The sequence below is a fragment of the Canis lupus genome, chromosome 19 (genome assembly GCF_003254725.2).
Source record: "Canis lupus dingo isolate Sandy chromosome 19, ASM325472v2, whole genome shotgun sequence".
NCBI classification, from domain to species: domain Eukaryota; kingdom Metazoa; phylum Chordata; class Mammalia; order Carnivora; family Canidae; genus Canis; species Canis lupus.
Window position 1 is genome coordinate 38,892,871 of NC_064261.1, and position 18,234 is coordinate 38,911,104.

General features: G+C 39.6%; 1 protein-coding gene across 6 annotated transcripts in view; it reads right to left on the reverse strand.

The window, feature by feature from the left end:
* ZRANB3 (zinc finger RANBP2-type containing 3) overlaps positions 1-18,234 on the reverse strand; it is a 297,959-nt gene that overhangs the window by 12,834 nt on the left and 266,891 nt on the right. For 5 of the 6 annotated variants that reach the window (XM_025430464.3, XM_025430454.3, XM_025430487.3 and 2 more), the window contains 5 exons: positions 12,434-12,821; positions 9,262-9,459; positions 5,308-5,399; positions 1,818-1,919; positions 482-624 (listed from right to left, as the gene is read on the reverse strand). In XM_025430464.3, coding sequence (XP_025286249.1) covers positions 482-624; positions 1,818-1,919; positions 5,308-5,399; positions 9,262-9,459; positions 12,434-12,821 — 923 coding nt within the window. The remainder of the gene's footprint in view (positions 1-481; positions 625-1,817; positions 1,920-5,307; positions 5,400-9,261; positions 9,460-12,433; positions 12,822-18,234) is intronic. The other variant, XM_025430474.3, reaches the window with a different exon arrangement.

The following is an 18,234-nucleotide window of genomic DNA, read 5'->3' on the forward strand; positions in this document are numbered from 1 at the left end:
CTTTTATTTTGTTTCTGACCATGGGCACGATAATAGTTCCCTCTGATCCTTTGGGTGCTGGTGGTCAAGCAGGACCAGCTCCCCTGCTGCACAGCACCCAGATTCACGCTTTGGGAGTGCAGGGCAGAGGCTCTTCTAACAGGGAAACGCCTTCCTGTTGTTAAACAGTATCCTCGGCTTGGCAGGTCACAGGTTGCAAAGCCTATGACTCTGGCCTCTCTCCTCATGAGTGAGACTCATGGTGACCAAGACCTGGAAAACCTAATCTTTTCCAGCAGATTGGATGAAATTCACAAAATATCTAATTATGTTGCTATAAAATAAGCTGTTATTTTATGTATGCTTTTCTCTTAACTCATCATTAGTTAAAAGATTTCATTAGTGGTTACATAAAATGTCTCAGATCAATCCCCCCATTACCCGTAGAAATAACCATGACCAATAATGAATCTACAAAATAAAAAAGAAAGACAAAGCATACCTTTTAGTAGTATTTTGCTTGGATTGTTGCTTTGTGATTTCTTCCAAAGCAAGAATTGGGCTACAGAACAGCCGCCCGCTTTTCCTGATTATTTTTTGCTTCATGGCAGTTAGACTACTCCATTCTCGAACAAACCTCAAAATCTGGCAGAAAATGAGGTAATGAAAAGAGTTACCAGCACACCAGGCATTTTCCTTTGAAAGTAAAGCCCCTTATCACATCAGAAAACTGCTGTTGTATTCTATCTCCAAAGAGGCTTCTGAATGTCACAATTTAAGGCTTTCTTCAGTTTGATGCTTCTTCATAGCTTTATTGTAAAATATCATGGCCAGTTCTGCAGAGGTCTCTTTCAACCTAAAGACTCTATAAAGACCCATTTCAGGATGCCCAGCATATTTCCCGGACGCACATAGGAACCAATGGCAGCAATGTGCTCAGCGAGACCCAAGGAGGCCCAGCTGTGAGGAGCACAAAGCCTGCAGAGGCCAGGGCAAGACCGGTCTTGGGGAGAGCAGGTCTTACAGTGGTGGCAGGTTTCACTGTAACATCTGAGAATCGCTTTGTACCCAACTACCTGAATTACCCCAGGAAAACAGTCATCAATAAAGCTGGGACATTTTTACCAGGGTTGCCATTAATCCTACTTATTGGTCAATTATATGTAACTGGCTATTATCTGGCAATCTGAGAATCAGGATTTGATGATACCAGAGAAAACAGCTCACTGGTACCTCTTCCTTTAAGATGGGTGCAGCTGACCCATGGGCAATGTTAGATTTCCACTCAAAGAGCAGAAACAATCACTATTTTCTTGTAAAAAATGGTACACTGCATGCCGTCAGCCCCACACATGTTGACATTTCTGAGCAGTGAAGATCAGTGGGCCACAGATCAGGCTTGAGGCTTCCTGAGCAGGTACTTGGCCTACAGCTGTATGCTGGTGCTTCTGACGATGCCAGAGTCACCCGGCACAGCATCGTCCCTGCTCTCAGAATGTGTCATCGCTAGAACTTAACTGTCAGAGATAAAATGTGCTCCTGTCAGATACAAATATCACAGTTGCTAATCCTGTGAATGAGAAATTAAACGATGTGAGGATAATTCTATCCACAGAAACAGCAACTCTAGGTGTGATCACTCACCAAGGAAACAGATCTCACTCACGTTTATTCTCAGCACCAAGGTAAATCATGGCAGTGCCTGGACTGATGAAAATGCGACCAGTGATTTGACTCTGCACCAGGCCATGAGGCAACTCTGCTTTTATTAAACCTAAAATGGTCTTAAATTACTCAACAGATTTTAACTTACAACAAACACACAGGACTGTTCTTACCAGGGAGCGATTTTGTTTCAGCTGAAAGCTTGCTGGTAAGTCTTCCCAAAGGTCTAATTTTATATCCAAGGGAATGAAGTTGCAGTTCATCTGGTTTCCTTCCTGATTATAGATTAGGAAGGCATTATTAATCCATCCTGTCTGTAGGCACTACTAATTATTTAAAAAGTAAAGAATCATATTATGGCGCAATATTCCCAATCTCCTAAAAGATAAATGGAGGTGGCACATTTTAACAGGAGTCCACCCACACAGCAGCCCTGCATGGACATTGAGCGCAGAGAGGGGCTGGGCTCCCCATGCTCTCTGCATGCCTCCACTGCTTTCTCTCTAAAGGGTAAAAAATACCATGTAGAGGGTTTAAACAGGAGGTTTAAACATAAGTAGTTCTTTTATAAAGGCGAAGAAAAACCTCTGCACATAAAAATCTATTCTATCAACAAAAGCTGAACCCATATTCTAATCCTCTCAGCTAAAAAGAAAGTTACAGCTTCCATAATCACTTTGGAAAAAACACACGAAAGTACTTAACATATTGATTCAAACATTAGACATGTAATGGTTACTCTAAAATCTGAATAAGGAATTGGGATTCTGGCTAAAACGAATAGCTCTTGGGACGCCTGGGTGGCTTAGCAGTTGAGAGCATCTGCCTTCGGCTCAGGGCGTGATCCCAGGATCCAGGATTGAGTCCCATATTGGGCTCCCCGCAGGGAGCCTGCTTCTCCCTCTGCCTGTGTCTCTGTCTCTCTGTCTCTGTCTCTCATGAAGAAATAAATAAAAACTTAAAAAAAAAAAAGAATAGCTCTTTAGAGGGATACTGTTACTACAACGTAGGACGCTAAACATCTGTTATTGATCTTCCTTTTAGGGGGTCTTCTTTTAGGCAGGGTACTAGGGTTTTTATCCAAATTCCTCCTTCCAGATTCACCTCAGCTCACCTTATCACTGTGAAAAGACCTGTTAATGTGTCCTTCGCTTAGTGTCTCATGTTTAGAAGATTAATTGAATTACATTTTATGGTAAAGGGACATGTAAGTATTCAGATCAGTCATACAAATGCACTTGACACTATGAAGAGAGATGTCAAGAAGGTGAGGTGGCCCACGCGACACAGGCTGGGTGCTGAGACTGTAAGATAGGTCAGTGAGGCTGGGACACCAGGACTTTGCAGTTTCTTTCCTATTTCCACCCAGAGGGGTAAAACCATTGATCAGATGATCCAGGATGCAGAGCTTTCACCGTATAGAATGAAAAATGTAAGGAGTTTTAGGGCTTCTGAATTCTGTGTTGTACTCTGCCTGGTGTCCGCCTTTTGGCTTCTCGACCTTCAATCCCCTCTGGGGACCAGTTCTCTGTTATTCTCGAGTGGTGGTCTGAGAACCAAGGCCTGGCGCCCTCCCCACACTGGAGATGTAGGTGGCTCAGGCACTCAGGCCTGCCTCCAGGTGAGCAGAGGAGAGGCCTTGGCACTCCCTCCACAGCCAGTGGTTCCACATAGTGGACAGGGGTCCGGGCCTTAAAGAGGAGCATGGTTCACGGTCTGCCTTCCTTCCTGGTGTCTCTCTCTGCTGTGGTCCCACCGCAGAGGCAGCATGGGGCTTCTGGCATTCACAATCCTAGTCATCTCCTAATCTTCTAGCAATCCCTTCTAATTGTTAGTTAGCACTGGAGAGATTGTTACACGGCCCACCATCTATCTCTATCTCTATTTCCTTTAGTGTAAAACCTATAACCTAAATTATCTTGAAAAAGGCATTCTTTCAGTAGGCTGGCTCATGAATGCAATAGGTTACAAATAGTATTTTATTATACTTATAAAGATTAGAAATTTGATACTGTAGATCAAACATAAGTATTCATAATCTCAGCAAGTTTTTCCTCAAAAACTCACACTACTTTACCTAGGCCAAAGATTCTCACAGGGCCCATGAAACCACTTCAGGAGATGCACAAAGGCAAAAGTATCTGCACAATGCTGTTTCCCAGGGACAGACAGATATGACAATCCTAATGTCTTCTATTAAGACTCTAGAGAAACTGCTAAAAATGTAAAACAATGTAGGGGTGCCTGGGTGACTCAGTCAGTTAAGTGACTGACTCTTGATTTACTCATGATCCCAGGGTCCTGGGGTCCAGCCTGAGTCGGGCTCCCATTGAGCGCACAGCCTGCTTATCCCTGTCCTTTTGCTCCTTCCTGCATTCTCTCTCTTTCTCTTTCATAAACAACTTTTAAAAAACTCTTTAAAAAAAGGAACTGATAACTTTCCTCACTAAATGTTATCTTGTTTTATATATGTTTCATAAAATTAAGTTATTGACATGAATATCAACAATGGGTTTATTACTACTATCCTTAACTAATAAATATTTTTAAGTGTTTCCATTTTAACTTCAAATACAGTAAATATCAATAGATATAACCTACATGAACAAAAGTTTGAGCACCACTAACCTAGACTATGGCATGAGTCCAAGCAATCATATTTTTAAAGCATCCTAGAATTTATTTGACACGGATGGGCAGAGTCAGGCTTCTGCAAAGGTGCTGCGGCTGCTACAAATAATCCATGAAGGAGCTAACTTTTTTTGGAAGTATAGTTGACACACAATGTTACATAAATTTCAGGTGTAGAACATAGTGATTTGACAAGTCTATACGTTATGTTGTGCTCACACAACTGTAGCTCCCATCTGTCACCTGTACAGCACTATCACAATACCACGGACTATATTCCCTGTGCTGTGCCTTTCATCCCTGTGACCTATTTATCCCATAGCTGGAAGCCTGTATCTCTTACTTCCCTTCACCCATTTTGCCCATCCCCTCCAATTTCCTCCCCTCTAGCAACCACCAGTTCATTCTCTGATTTATGGGTCTGCTTTTGCTTTGTTTGTTCACTTGCTTTGTTTTTTTAGATTCCACACATAAGTGAAATCATGTGATATTTGTCTTTTCTTGTCTCACTTATTTAAGATCATACTTTCTCTCTACATCCATCTATGTTGTTGCAAATGGCAGGATCTCATTCTTTTTTATGGCTGCATAATATGCCATTGTGTAGACATGGTGTGCGTGTGTGTGCCACACCTAGGAGCTCTGAGGGTTCCTTACGGCTAGGCACAGTGCTATGTGATTTACAGGATTTAGCTATTACCCTTGCAACAACTCCTATCCATGCTTCCCAGTTGAGGAAACTGAAGCACAAGCAGTTAAGTAATCTGTTCAAGATTCCACGCTTAGTAATAGATTTGAACTGAGGCAGTTTGGCCCTGGAGTCTGTGCTTTTAATGACTATGCTGTCTTGTCTCTCACTGTCTTTAGATTTAAGAAAGGAATTTTAGAATTAGCTTTAAGGAGAAAAAGAACCAGATACTTATCTCACTATTAATAAAATTAAATATCTCCACTGAAACATGAAAAAAAAACTTTTTTTTTTTTTTTTTCTTTTTGGCATGTTTCAAGCTATAGACTCTGCATGATGCTTACCTTAGTATAAAGGTGAATCCGGTCAGTATTCTGACTTGCACAGAACATTAGGGTATCATACACTGGCAAGTTGTCTGAACTCTTCAACTGTTCTGATAAAGAAGATAAAAAAAAATAAAATAAAATAAAGAAGATAAAAAAAGAACCTGAAGGTTTACCTCTCCTCTATCCAAAATAGCTTATTTTAATCTTCTATGGGTTAGAATGATGAAAGAGCTATGTAAAATATATCAAAATATTTGACAAAGAACATGTGTCGCACTTGAAATAAAACTACCATGGTAGGCCATCTAAGGCCACACTGGCTTAGAGGGAAACCAGTTGCTTTTGCACTTCTGCAAATGACCCCAGTAGAGAGAAACAAATTCAGAATTAGCTGAAAAGATATGAGTGACATGTGAGGGAGAATTTCCTGCCACCAAGCACTGTTATCAGCCTGAAAGGAATCTAGAGGGACACCTGGGTGCTTCAGTGGTTTAGTGTCTGCCTTTGGCCCAGGGCGTGATCCTGGAGTCCCTGGATCGAGTCTCACATTGGGCTCCCTACATGGAGTCTGCTTCTCTTTCTGCCTGTGTCTCTGCCCCTCTCTCTCTCTCTCTCTCATGAATAAATAAATAAAATATTTTTTTAAAAAAAGGAGTCTAGAATCTGGACTTCTGCTTTAGTGGTTTTAAGCTGAGGTTGAAGGAGCACCATTTTGGTTATCAGCAGCAATGCAGCTCTGTGAAAGACCACATTAACACCATATCCCCTATGACCCCGTGCTTCACATTCACAAAATGAAATAGGTGGACAAGCTTTTTTTTTGGATAATCTTCTTTTATTTACCACTTCTCAGTCTCACCAATATATATATTGGAGAGATAGGGTTATCACAGTGGATCTACATCATAATTATGGTGAACACTTATCAAGTACTTAACAACGTGCCAGGCACTGTTCTAAGTACATATTATTAACACCTCTCAGAAATAAGTAGTGCATTTTACAGAGGAGAAAACTAAGGCACATTAACTTGCCCAAGGGCACACCACCAGCAAGAGGGCTTAAGACCAGTAATGTGGCTACAGAGCCTGTACCCTTAATCTCTTGCCACAGTTTCTAAATGACTTTTATTATTTTTCTTTCTTTCTTCTTTCTTTCTTTTCTTTTCTTTTCTTTTCTTTCTTTTCTTTTCTTTTCTTTTCTTTCTTTCTTTCTTTCTTTCTTTCTTTCTTTCTCTCTCTCTCTTCCTTCCTTCCTTCCTTCCTTCCTTCCTTCCTTCCTTCCTTCCTTCCTTCCTTCCTTCTTCCCTCCCTCCCTTCCCTCCCCTTCCCTTCCTTTTCTTTCATTCTATCTCTCTCTTTCTTTCTTATTTATTTATATATATTTTTTTCTTCAGTGACCTTCTAGATCCTCAGATCTAGAAGTCTGTTATTTGTCATTCTACTTGACAATGTCATCATGTTTTAATTTTTCTAATGAAACCACTGGTCATTTTACAAACTTGGGAGTATTCCCATATTTCATGAATTTAAAAATGTCAGTTTTTTTCCATGGTTTAACATCTCTGAATTGGCATGTCTTACATCCAATAATCGTGCCATTTTACAATCACTGTTGGCCAGGTGGCAGTCGGTGATGTAGTTGTCATTGCCTGAGCATGCATGAGCTTAGTCATAACTACAATATTGTTGTTACTTCAACACCACACTTGAGGCAGACACATTATTTGTTACTACATGAGTTGAGTTTAATTGCACTAAAATGTCTTCAAAATGTTTCACTAGGATTTGGTATTGAAATAAAAAGTTACCACGTGTACCAAAAGTTTTACATATAAAGCAGGAGAGCATAAATTTGATATTAAAGAAGTAAATATGTATTGTTGGGAGAATAACCCAAATTTGTTAATATTCTTGTGAAGGAATGACCAAGTGCTTCATGGACCTAAGGAAAGGAGATCCCAGATAAAGCTCTCTCACATCTGGATCCAGAGCTAAGCAGAAGGGTTGCCTAGCATATGTGAAGCACAGTAGATGAGGGTAGAAGACAATGCCGAATCCCTCAGGACAAATGAAAAAAATAATCAAAGCAACAGAGGGTGGTATGACCTGGTCTGGGTATCATTCAGGTATTAAATCATAGTTTAAGTTTTAGAGTTTCCTTCTTTCTTAATGTACATAAAACAATGCATTGTATAATCACTCTGTCTTCAGATTTTTTGAAGAACTATGGTTAATGCATTAATGTTTAAGGATCAGAAGTCATTCTCTGATAAAAAGAATTATAGGATTGATTCTAAATTAGCTGATATTCTTGGTAGCTGGCAGCTACATCAGGGAACATATTTCTCTTTCTATTGTTTCCATGAAGTGTAATTTAATGGTTTAGACTAGAGATGACACATCTTGTGAAGACACAGCCACCCTACCAGACCCTTAGAACTCCAGTTAGAACAAAACCACAGTCCTCGCAAAGCACATTCCACTCCAGTTCTAAAAGAGCTTATGTGTACAGAATAAACATTATAACATAGTGTGTCTCCTCTGTTATTCTTCTTTTGTTTTTCATGAAAATCCATGTTAGTGGGGAGAGGTGAAGCATATGGCTTATATGGAATTCTCAGCCCAGTGACCTGAGAAGTCCACAAAAGGAAGAGCGGACAGGTATGGGGGGAAACATTGGCATTGTCTGGAGTAGAAGAGGCCAATGCAAATTTTACTGGCAGAACAGAATTTCAAAAGGTCTAGTGATTTTTGAAAAGTATGTGTAAGTAAAGCCAGCATCTGCCTTCAACAAGGGACCAATTTACAACTAACAAGCCAGAATGTCCTTGCCGTAGATGAAAAGACTCATGGCCTAAGCATTGATGACAAACTCCAGTTGTTTGTTCTGGGCCTGATGTTTAGTCCAGTGAGCCACATGCTGTTCTATAACAAGAGCTTCATCAATACTTGAGGGATTGTCTAAGCAGGAGGAAGGAAACCAGAGTTATGAAAGGAATGCCTCAACTGAGACTACACCATCTACCTAAAGACTGTTAAAATTAACACACCTCAAACAGGGTCCATTATAAGACATTCTTTGAGAAGACCCTGAGGCATTAGAGGGAAGAACAGCTGGGGTGGGGGGTAGGAAAGGAGGATGCCTTGAGCTGAGAAATTCTTAAATGAAGACTTCATTTTAGAGCAATAATCTGACTCTGAATTATATCTGCGTTTAATAGCAGCTGATTTAGGAGAAAAACTTCAACTGTCCCATCTTAGCAGTTTTGGTGTTGTTATAATGAGAACAACAGTCTGTGGGTTACTATGGTCACTGACCAATTAACAAAGAAAACAACCCCAAACTACTCACCAGCTCTGGCCAGCCAGCCCATAAAGATAGTGATGTCTGGCATAAGGCTGGTGTGTGCACCAACTATTACAGCTCGAAGAAATGAATGGCATCAACCAAAGAGTAAATAAATCCAAATCATCTGGTTGGCTCCCAATGTAGTCATGATTCATATAGTCTTGAAATTATGTACCTTAAAATGTTTTCTTAAAAAAACCCCTAAACCCTAAATTTAAAATATGTCAATTAATTGTGGCCATTTAAAAGAAATTCATGTGCAAATGATTAATAATTTGTTAAGCAGCTGTTAATAATACGTCAATCTTACTGTTTTGTCCAAAAAAGCCTCCCAAATATCAGAACCACACCCTCACTCGTGGATGGCCTGGCTCGGATAAGGCTGGGCAACCGGCCTGGGCGCAGCAGGAGCAGCTAGTGCCAGTTCTGCTCTAAGTCATGTCTGAATGCCCACAGCTCTGCTCTTCCAGCCATCTGGTGTTTAAGTGTGTGCTTTTAAATGATTGGTATTTTTAATATAAATGGGAATACAAGAAACCTGGAACATGGTAGTAGTCACAAATCTACGAACAGTATCATATATCTACATTCGACCCTGGAAGTGAAAACCAGACTTACCATCACTTGGCTGGGGTGTGAGTCCATCTTCTCTCTTGATTTCTGATATTTCTTCCTTGCTCTCAGCCAACGGGTTCGGTTCTGGGGATGCAAGGACTTGTTTTTCACAGTCAGAGCTACTCCAAATGTTTTTGGAGGTGTCTTTCTGCGGATCATCTTTCTTATTTTCCTTTTTATCCTGGGTGGAGCTGAGGCTATCTATTTGCAGAATTATGAAAATCAAACAATTTATGTACCAATTTAGATAAAATCATTATTTACTTGGAGGCCAGTTTTTAAAAAGTCACAGCTAGGTCTTATAAAAAAGAAATAGTCAATAATGTTCGTTCATTCTCTGGGAGTCACTAAATGCCCCATGTGCAAACGATGAAGTGACAGGCAGTGAGGAAGGAGACAAACAAATCCCAGCTTCCTAGAGTTTCTATTCTAAGTGTCAGAGACAGACAATCAACAAGGAAATGAATAAATCAGAGAAAGAGGATAAAGGCCAATGAATAAAGAGAAAGAGAAATGAAACAGAATAAAACAAGGTTTTGTAATCAGGGGATGGTAGAGAGCAAAGGTTGGCAGGGCCAAGATCTGGGTCGAGTTCCATCCGAGTGAGCAGTGAGCAAGTGAGTGGAGGGTTGTTGGGGAATCTAGGAAGCCTGGCCCCAGGGCCTGTATTCTTAAACCGTATTGTAAATGAAACAGAAGCCATTAAGAGTTTTAGGCAAAAGAATGGGATCCTCTGAATTTTTTAAGGCTCCCTCAGGCTGCTTACACTGAAGGGCCACAGGGAGTCTCACTGGGAGGCCACTGAAGTCTGGGAGAGAAAAAGGTGACTTTCATTAGGATGGTAGCAATAAAGTAGACGTGGCCAGAATCAAGATAGACTGGAAGTTATACTGGCAGAACTTGGCAAATCAAGTGTGGAAGGAGAGAGAAGAATCAAAGATGCTGCCTGGGTTTCTAGCATTATGGAGGGGAGATGAGGGAAGAGAAGATTTAGGTGTTAGGTGAGGTGGTGGTGAATGAACAACTCCATCTTGGGGCATGTTCACCTCGAGGGACCTGTTAGACACGCAGGTGCAGAAGAGGCAGAGGCATATGGACAAGCCGCGAATCAAGTGAGAGACGAAGTGTGGGCCTGTGAACAGTAAGATGGCAAGTATAAGCTATGTGGATGTTAAGTAAGGACAAAGCACAGGAGGGGCACATGGCTGGCTCAGTAGAGCATGTGACTCCACATCTCAAGGTTGTGAGTTCAAGCTCCATGTTGGGCATAGAGAGTACTTTTTTTTTTAAGGTTTTATTTATTTATTCATGAGAGACACAGGCAGAGGGAGAAGCAGGATTCCTGCAGGGAACCTGATATGGGACTCAATCCCAGACCCCAGGATCACACCCCCAGCCAAAGATGCTCAACCACTGAGCCATCCAGGCGTCCCATTGAGAGTACTTAAAGAAACAAAACAAAACAAAAACAAAACAAAACCCAACAAAGCACAAGAGAAGTGCTCCCTACTGACAAATATTAGTGTTCAATATATACTATACCAAATTGTACTGAATGTCCTGGAGACTGCATTAGCAACCTTTATAGGACTGTAATTTCCTAATATTGCCCCTTTAGTTTTTTGGATTCTGTTTCCTCAAAGTGTTACATTGCAAACACTGATTAAAAATTTTGGATGAATTAGAATTAATTCTGCTTTTCAGCCCTTTTGGGGGTACATCCAAATCAAGGCTGGAAATCATTATGCCACGTGCAGTAATATAAACCTAAGAATTATAACCTTTTATATACAGTATTATCACTGTTACTTATATGTATTTCTGTTTAATCAGACTTTCATAGTCACAAAAGAAGTTTTACTTTTCTTTAGGATGTTTGAGAGTTTGCTTACTAAATCATGGATCTAGAAACTTTCGCTGTTGCTCTTGGCATCACAAAGAAAAATCAGAACTATAAAACCCTGTTAAACTATGATTTTCATTGCTAAATCACTCAACTTATACTTAATGTGAACTGGCATTATTCGTAGTCATGAGATACTTTATTTTTATGGCCTAGAGTAGTTGGAAATTGAATGAGATAATGCAAATTCTGAGAGATATTATATGGAATAAGCTTGTGGTTCCAATTTAGTTCACAGACAACAGGTGTCCACATTACAAATATAACCGCCCAGATGGCAGACTTGTCATTTTTGTAGGAACACCCAGAAATGAAAGAGGAAAGACTCAGCTACTGATTACATTTTCTTTCAGATTAAAACTAAGACATAGGAGAACAAGAAAGACAGGAAGGAACTGCAGTGGCAGAGCCTTTATCTTAGCTGACTCTTTGTTAATGTTACTTAGCTAAAGAATTCACATATGATGGAAAAGGAGATGCGTACAATTATTACAACTTATAAAATAAAATGCTTTCTCCCAGCTTCCAAAACAGTCTGCTTGGCATTTTGAGTTGCCATGAAAATGGTCTCTAAAACTGGAAACAAAAGAAATACTAATGATCTATTTTCTAAGACAACCTCAGGATTGATAATCATTTCAAAAAACAAAACATCAGAAAATGGAATATTATGCTATAAAAACATACTCTGAGGTATGTTTACAATTTCTACTTTTAAAATATCATGCTTTAGAAAATAATTAACTTATAAAACAGATAACAAATTGGTCCTTAAAAGAAGATTTATAGAGGAATTTTTATGATTTGTCATGCAAGAAACAGGACACAATGCATATTTTACTAGGCAAAGAAGCTACATTGGATTATTTTACTATTTAAACAAAAATAATCTAGAATTTCTTTAAAAACAAGTATTATCTACAGGAGAAAGAAAACAGGAGGTCTATGACTATAAGGCATATTTGCTGCCATAGCAACAGAGCTTCTATTCCTGCCCACTGAATTCACATCCTGCTGGCATTAATGAGAAATGTCCATTTGTGCCAAATTAATGCCATGTCACAGACGCTCAGGCATATACATTCTTGACAGAACTGGGAGCTTTCCACATTCCACCAGGGGATAAATTCAGTCTTCACTATATAAAGTTCTTACTCTAGATTAAAAGCTGGAGTCACACTAACCTGTGATAACCACGGTTGCCTCTAAAACCACAGATTATGTGAAGACAACACTGCTAGCCCCCTCCAGGGCCACACTCCATGTACTCACCAGCTCTGCCTTGAGGATTCTCACACATTTCACAATAAGGTAACACTGAGCTATTGACATAGGTGCAGAGACTACACTGCCAGCCCTTTCCAGAAAGGGGTGGGTTGGTTGCCTGGGCGAGAGATGAAGTGTGCCTGGGCCAGGACGGTTTCTTCTCAGGGGCACTGCGGTGGTCACTGGTGGTAACAGACTTCAGTCTTTTAGCTTCCGGTTCAAAACTGCTTTCATGATCAATAGTATGTCCTGTGGCCAATTTTCCAGGGTTTGCTGGCACGACAGTATGTTTCTCCTGGAATATCCCTGATTCATCACAGGAGGTCACCAACTGTTTTTTCTTAGGTTTTGGTATAAAGAATGATCGAATATCATGCTGTTTTTCTTTTTCAAACTAGGAAAAACAAACAGTCATCAAATTAAGAAGCAATCTAATATGTTCTTCCTCAATGAAACAGATTAATCAACTGTTTTCAGTAATCATATTCCTTTATCTTTTGAATACCTTGTTGGAAATGAATTCAATTATGCTATGATTCTTCATATATACATATATGCAGAATATCATTAACACATCTATATACTTCCTGTGTCTAACTTTTTTTAAGCACTTACAATGTGCCAAGCGCTTTACATATATTAACTCATTTAATCCTCATGCCAGTTCTGTGAAATGAGACAGGTACTAGAATTCTTCCTATATTTTAGATGATGACACTAAAGCTTTAGAGATGATGTTTGGTAATGCAGCTACAGAATTTATGTAATAAAATTATACTTCATCAACTACCTGGTCTAGAGGTATGTCAGGGAAAGGAAAATTGTGTATTTAAATATGTCAAGTCAATCAAGAACCTGCAAAAATGTTTTCATGCCCAAACTATAAATACAGTGTTTATAAAGTGTTTTTCATATTAAAATGTTTCCTTGACTAGGGAGCTTTTTTTTCAAATAGCATTAAGCTATTAATTAGAACTGCTTCTTTAACAGACACATCTTAATAATTGCCTTCCTTTTGAGAAATGTATTTCCCTTTTCTAAGAAAAGCTCCATCATTATTTCATGCTTCTCATCTTCTTTTCTATGTGTAAATCTCAACCTCCTTATTAGAGAGGTAGGATACATATCTCCACAACTGATAAGCTAGCAGTGAAGGAAGTAAAGGAGTCAATTTTAGAGAATCCTGTTAGGGGTACCAGAGTGGACACACACTGCCTTTCCCAAGATGGCCATACCAGTTCTTATCCTATTTGATAAGCTCTTCTCACAATGTGACACTGACATGCCTACATTTAGAGGTGGGGTCTGTGTTCCTCTCCCTTGAACCTGGGTAGACCTTTGTAACTCTCTCAATCAATAGAACACAGTAAGAGTAACACTGTGTGACTTCTGAGGCTAGGCAGTTGAAGGTTATATGGCTTCCACTTGGTTCCTGGAACTCTGAATCTTTCTGTTTATGTCTCAGGTTGCTTGCCTTTGGAGCCTAGCCACCATGTTGTGGGGAAGCCTAGGTCACATGGAGAAACCATGTGTGGATGTTCAAGTTGACAACTCGAGGTAGGTTCTAGGCTACAGACAGCATCAATTGCCAGACATGCGAGTGAATGGGCCTTGAGATGTTTCCAGATCTCAGACTTGGGGTCTTCCATCAAAGGCCCCAGTCATCATAGAGCAGAGACACACCATTTCCATTACACCCTGGTTGAATTCCTCACCCACAGAAACCATAAGAAATAATGTGATTGTTGTTTGAAGACAGCAGCAATAGATAACACTGACAGACACTACAGATAATGTTAGCAAATATACATATGCTATAAAGAAATATTTTACATAATACATCTTATCTGCACCTCTTAGCAGTGCTGCATAAGAAAGCAAGATATAGCAAAATCCATGAGACAGAAGGATAAGTGGTTACCAGATGCTGAGGGAAAGGGTGATGGGTAGTTACTGCTAAATGGTCACAGACAGTCTCTGAGGTGATGAAAAAGTTTTGAAAATAGTGGTGACAACTGCACAACAACTGTGAATGTGAGATTAAGTGGCATTACCACTGAATTGTATACTTAAAAGTAGGTAAAATGGCAAGTTTTATGATTATCTATTTACAAATATAATCACATATTTTTAAACTAAAAAAAAAAAAAGGAAGGGAGGAAAGCAGGAAGATTTAGGCTGTTCCCATATTAGTAAAATAAAACATAGAGCAGAAAAGCCCCCCACCATGTACAACTTTCATTTTATGTGGCTTTTATACCGCCTCATGTTCTACAAAAATTATCTAATTAGTTGTAGAAGTGACAAAATTTAGATAAAAATATAAAGAATGAAATTATTAACCACGAGACACGTTTTAAAAACAAGGCACAAGGGAAATTCTAAGAAAAGCATGAAGAAAAGCAGAGAGATTAGCAGACTAAACAAGTTTGGTGTTTAAAAAAGGTAACAAAGCAAAAAAGACAAACATTTAAAAAAAATGTTCTATTCTGGGCAGCCGGGTGGCTCAGCGGTTTAGCACTGCCTTCAGCCCAGGACCTGATCCTGGGGACCCGGGATCAAGTCCCAGGTCGGGCTCCCTGCATGGAGCCTGCTTCTCCGTCTGCCTGTGTCTCTGCCTCTCTCTCTCTGTGTCTCTCATGAATAAATAAATAAAATCTTTTTAAAACATAAATAAAAATGTTCTTTTCCTATCAATAGGATGACAAAGAGGTCTTGTAGGATTTTGAAAATATTAGCAAATGTTCAGCAAACATGAACAAATTCCATCAGCTATTTCTCGTTAAAGCATGACCTGAGTCCTTGCAATGTCTGAGAATGAATGGATTTCATTCCTAACTCTTCATTAGTAGCTTCCTTGGGCATGCAATTCTTTTCAAGTCCTTAAAGACGTTGCTCTCCTTCCAACACCCAATGATGCTGATCATGTTCCTTCATAGGTTGCAAACTTTTCCTTTGTTTTAGAGTCTTTCAGGACCTTCTCTTTTACCCTGATGCTCTAAAATTTCACAATAATCTGTATTTCTGCATCTGTGTCATTTATATTCATCTGCCTTCAGCACCCAGGACCAGGATACCTTAATTTTGAATGGTACTGATCAGCTTTAGCTCTTGGCAATTTTCACTATTCTTTGATAGCTTCTTCCCCTTTATTTTCTCTTTTTTGGAATTATTGTTAGCAGAATGGTGGAACTAGACATAATGTCTTATCTTTTATTGTCCTGTCTTCCTTTTGTCTTTTTTACCCTCAAATTCTTTTTTTTTTTTTTTAAAAGATTTTACTTATTTATTAATGAGAGAGAGAGAGAGAGAAGCAGGCTCCCTGCAAGGAGCCAGATGTGGGACTCGATCCCAGCACCCTGGGATCACTCCTTGAGCCAAAGGCAAATGCTCAATCACTGAGCCACCCAGGAGTCCCTACCCTTAAATTCTTTAGAGTTTTTCTCTAATTTATCTTGCAACCCTACTACAGAATTATTTTATTTTGACAGCCATATTTTTAACATCTGAAATTTCCTTCTCATTCCCTGTTCCTTTTTTTGCAGTAGTCTATTTTTATTTATATTTGCAATATCATCTTAAATGTGAGGCTACTAATTTGAGTTTTTAAAACATTATCTTTAGGATTAAATTTTCTATCAGCTTATTTTTGTTCCCCTTTTTCATGCTACAGATTTCTCCCCAAACAGGCAATGACCTTGCTTGTTCCTGTATACATGTGAATGAAAGAATAGGAGGATTGCCTGGAAATGTGGGACAAATGGGCCTTATCATCATGAAGATCTAACAGAACATTCTGATTGACCTCAAGATGTGTGGAAGATGGAGGGGCCCAGAGTGATTCTCAAACTCCTACATTTCTGACTTGTAACAATTTAGGGATGATATTTTCCTGTAATTGGGAATATAGGAAACAACTAGGCTCATAAAAAGACAGAAAGAGAAGAGATAAGGAAAGAAGTTCACTTTCAGGCACGTGTGAGGACTGATGGGTACCAGGGTGGAGAGTTCCAGGAAGTAAATCTGGAGTTCAAGAGAAAGAAACAACTACATTCACATATCTGTGAGCCATGAACATAGAGAGGTGGTTAAAGACATAGGACTTGATATCATGGTACATGAAGGGAGAAGGATGTGAGATAAGGTTAAAGCCAAGGACAGAAAGCACAGAAAGATCATTAAAGTTGGAATGAAGGGGGATCCCTGGGTGGCTCAGCGGTTTAGCGCCTGTCTTCAGCCCAGGGCCTGATCCTGGAGCCCGGGGATCAAGTCCCACATCGGGCTCCCTGCATGGAGCCTGCTTCTCCCTCTGCCTGTGTCTCTGCCTCTCTCTCTGTGTCTCTCATGAATAAATAAATAAAATCTTTGAAAAAAAAAAAGGGTGTAATGAAGAAGAGATACAGAGGATAGAAACACAAGAAAGAAGAGTAAGAAAGGGAGAAAAGTCAGGAGAGTGGTAGCTTTAGTGTGTGTGTGTGTGTGTGTGTGTGTGTGTGTGTGTTTTGGTTCTCCTGCTCATGATATCAGGTGCTCCGTGGGTATTTTCAATCAGAAAATCCCATGTCCTTGAGTTTTGGAAAATTTTCTTATATTACGTTTTCTTCCTCTCTTTTCTCTGTCTTCTTTTTCTGGAGTTCCAATTGGGCAAAAAACTTCTGGATTAATCATTTGATTTTCTTCGGCTTTCCTCACATTTTCCCATTGTTCTTTGTTCTTTCTTTCTTTTTTGTTTTTTTAAAGGATTTTATTTATTTATTCATGAGGGACACATAGAGAGAGAGGCACAGATGTAGGCAGAGGGAGAAGCAGACTCCCTGCAGGGAGCCCAATGCGGTACTTGATCCCAGGACCCTAGGATAATGACCTGAGCCAAAGGCAGACACTCAACCACTGAGCCATTCAGGTACTCCTCTGTTCTTTCTTTGTGATTTCCTCATTACCTTCCTTCCCATCCTTGGTGACTTACTATCTCCTGATATGACAGGTTCAGTTCCTACGAGCTTTCCCTTGCATGATTTCCTCTCCTTGATCTTGTTTCATGGGCACAGTATTTTCTTTCACTTCTCTATGGACATTGATAATAGTTTTGATGTTTCCTTTTAAAGTTTTCTTCAGCTCATTCCACTGTCTCTGGTTCTTCTGATCCCTTTCTTGGCTTACACGCTTGTTTTGGTCTCTGCTTTTCAAGTGAGAGGCTTTCCTCTAGGCCTGGTGACCTTTACCGTCCATTCATATTTAAGAATCAGTCTTACTAATAAGCATTAAGGATAAAATGCTATGGCAAGTTCCATGTGAGGGACTTCACTATGGTCACCATGACTGTCAGGGAAACCCTGTCAGTCTCCCTAATGCTCTCTTGGTCCAGTTTGGCTCTCCAGAAAGGAGTCCTTCAGTCTTTTGCCTGTAGGGTACAGTGCTGGCTACCAGTAATCCAGGAGCTGATTAGGAAAAGGGTGCTAAGGATTCTATCATTAATTAAGGATTCTTGCAGTTAATATGCTTGTTTTCAAATTACTGCCTTGCCCTGCTCTCTCAACTGCCTCTCTTCCTAGATACATTTTGAAATACATTTTTTTTTAAGATTTTATTTTTAAGTAATTTCTACACCTGACATGGGGCTTGAACTCCCAAACCTGAGACCAAGAGTCGCATGCTCCAATGACTGCACCAGCCAGGTGCCCTTGAAATATATTTAAGAGAAGCAAATAAAACAGTTACATAAAAAAATAGGAAATATAAATAATAAAAAATAGGAATATAAAAAATAGGAAATAAGAAACACAAAAAATAAAATGAATAAAATATAT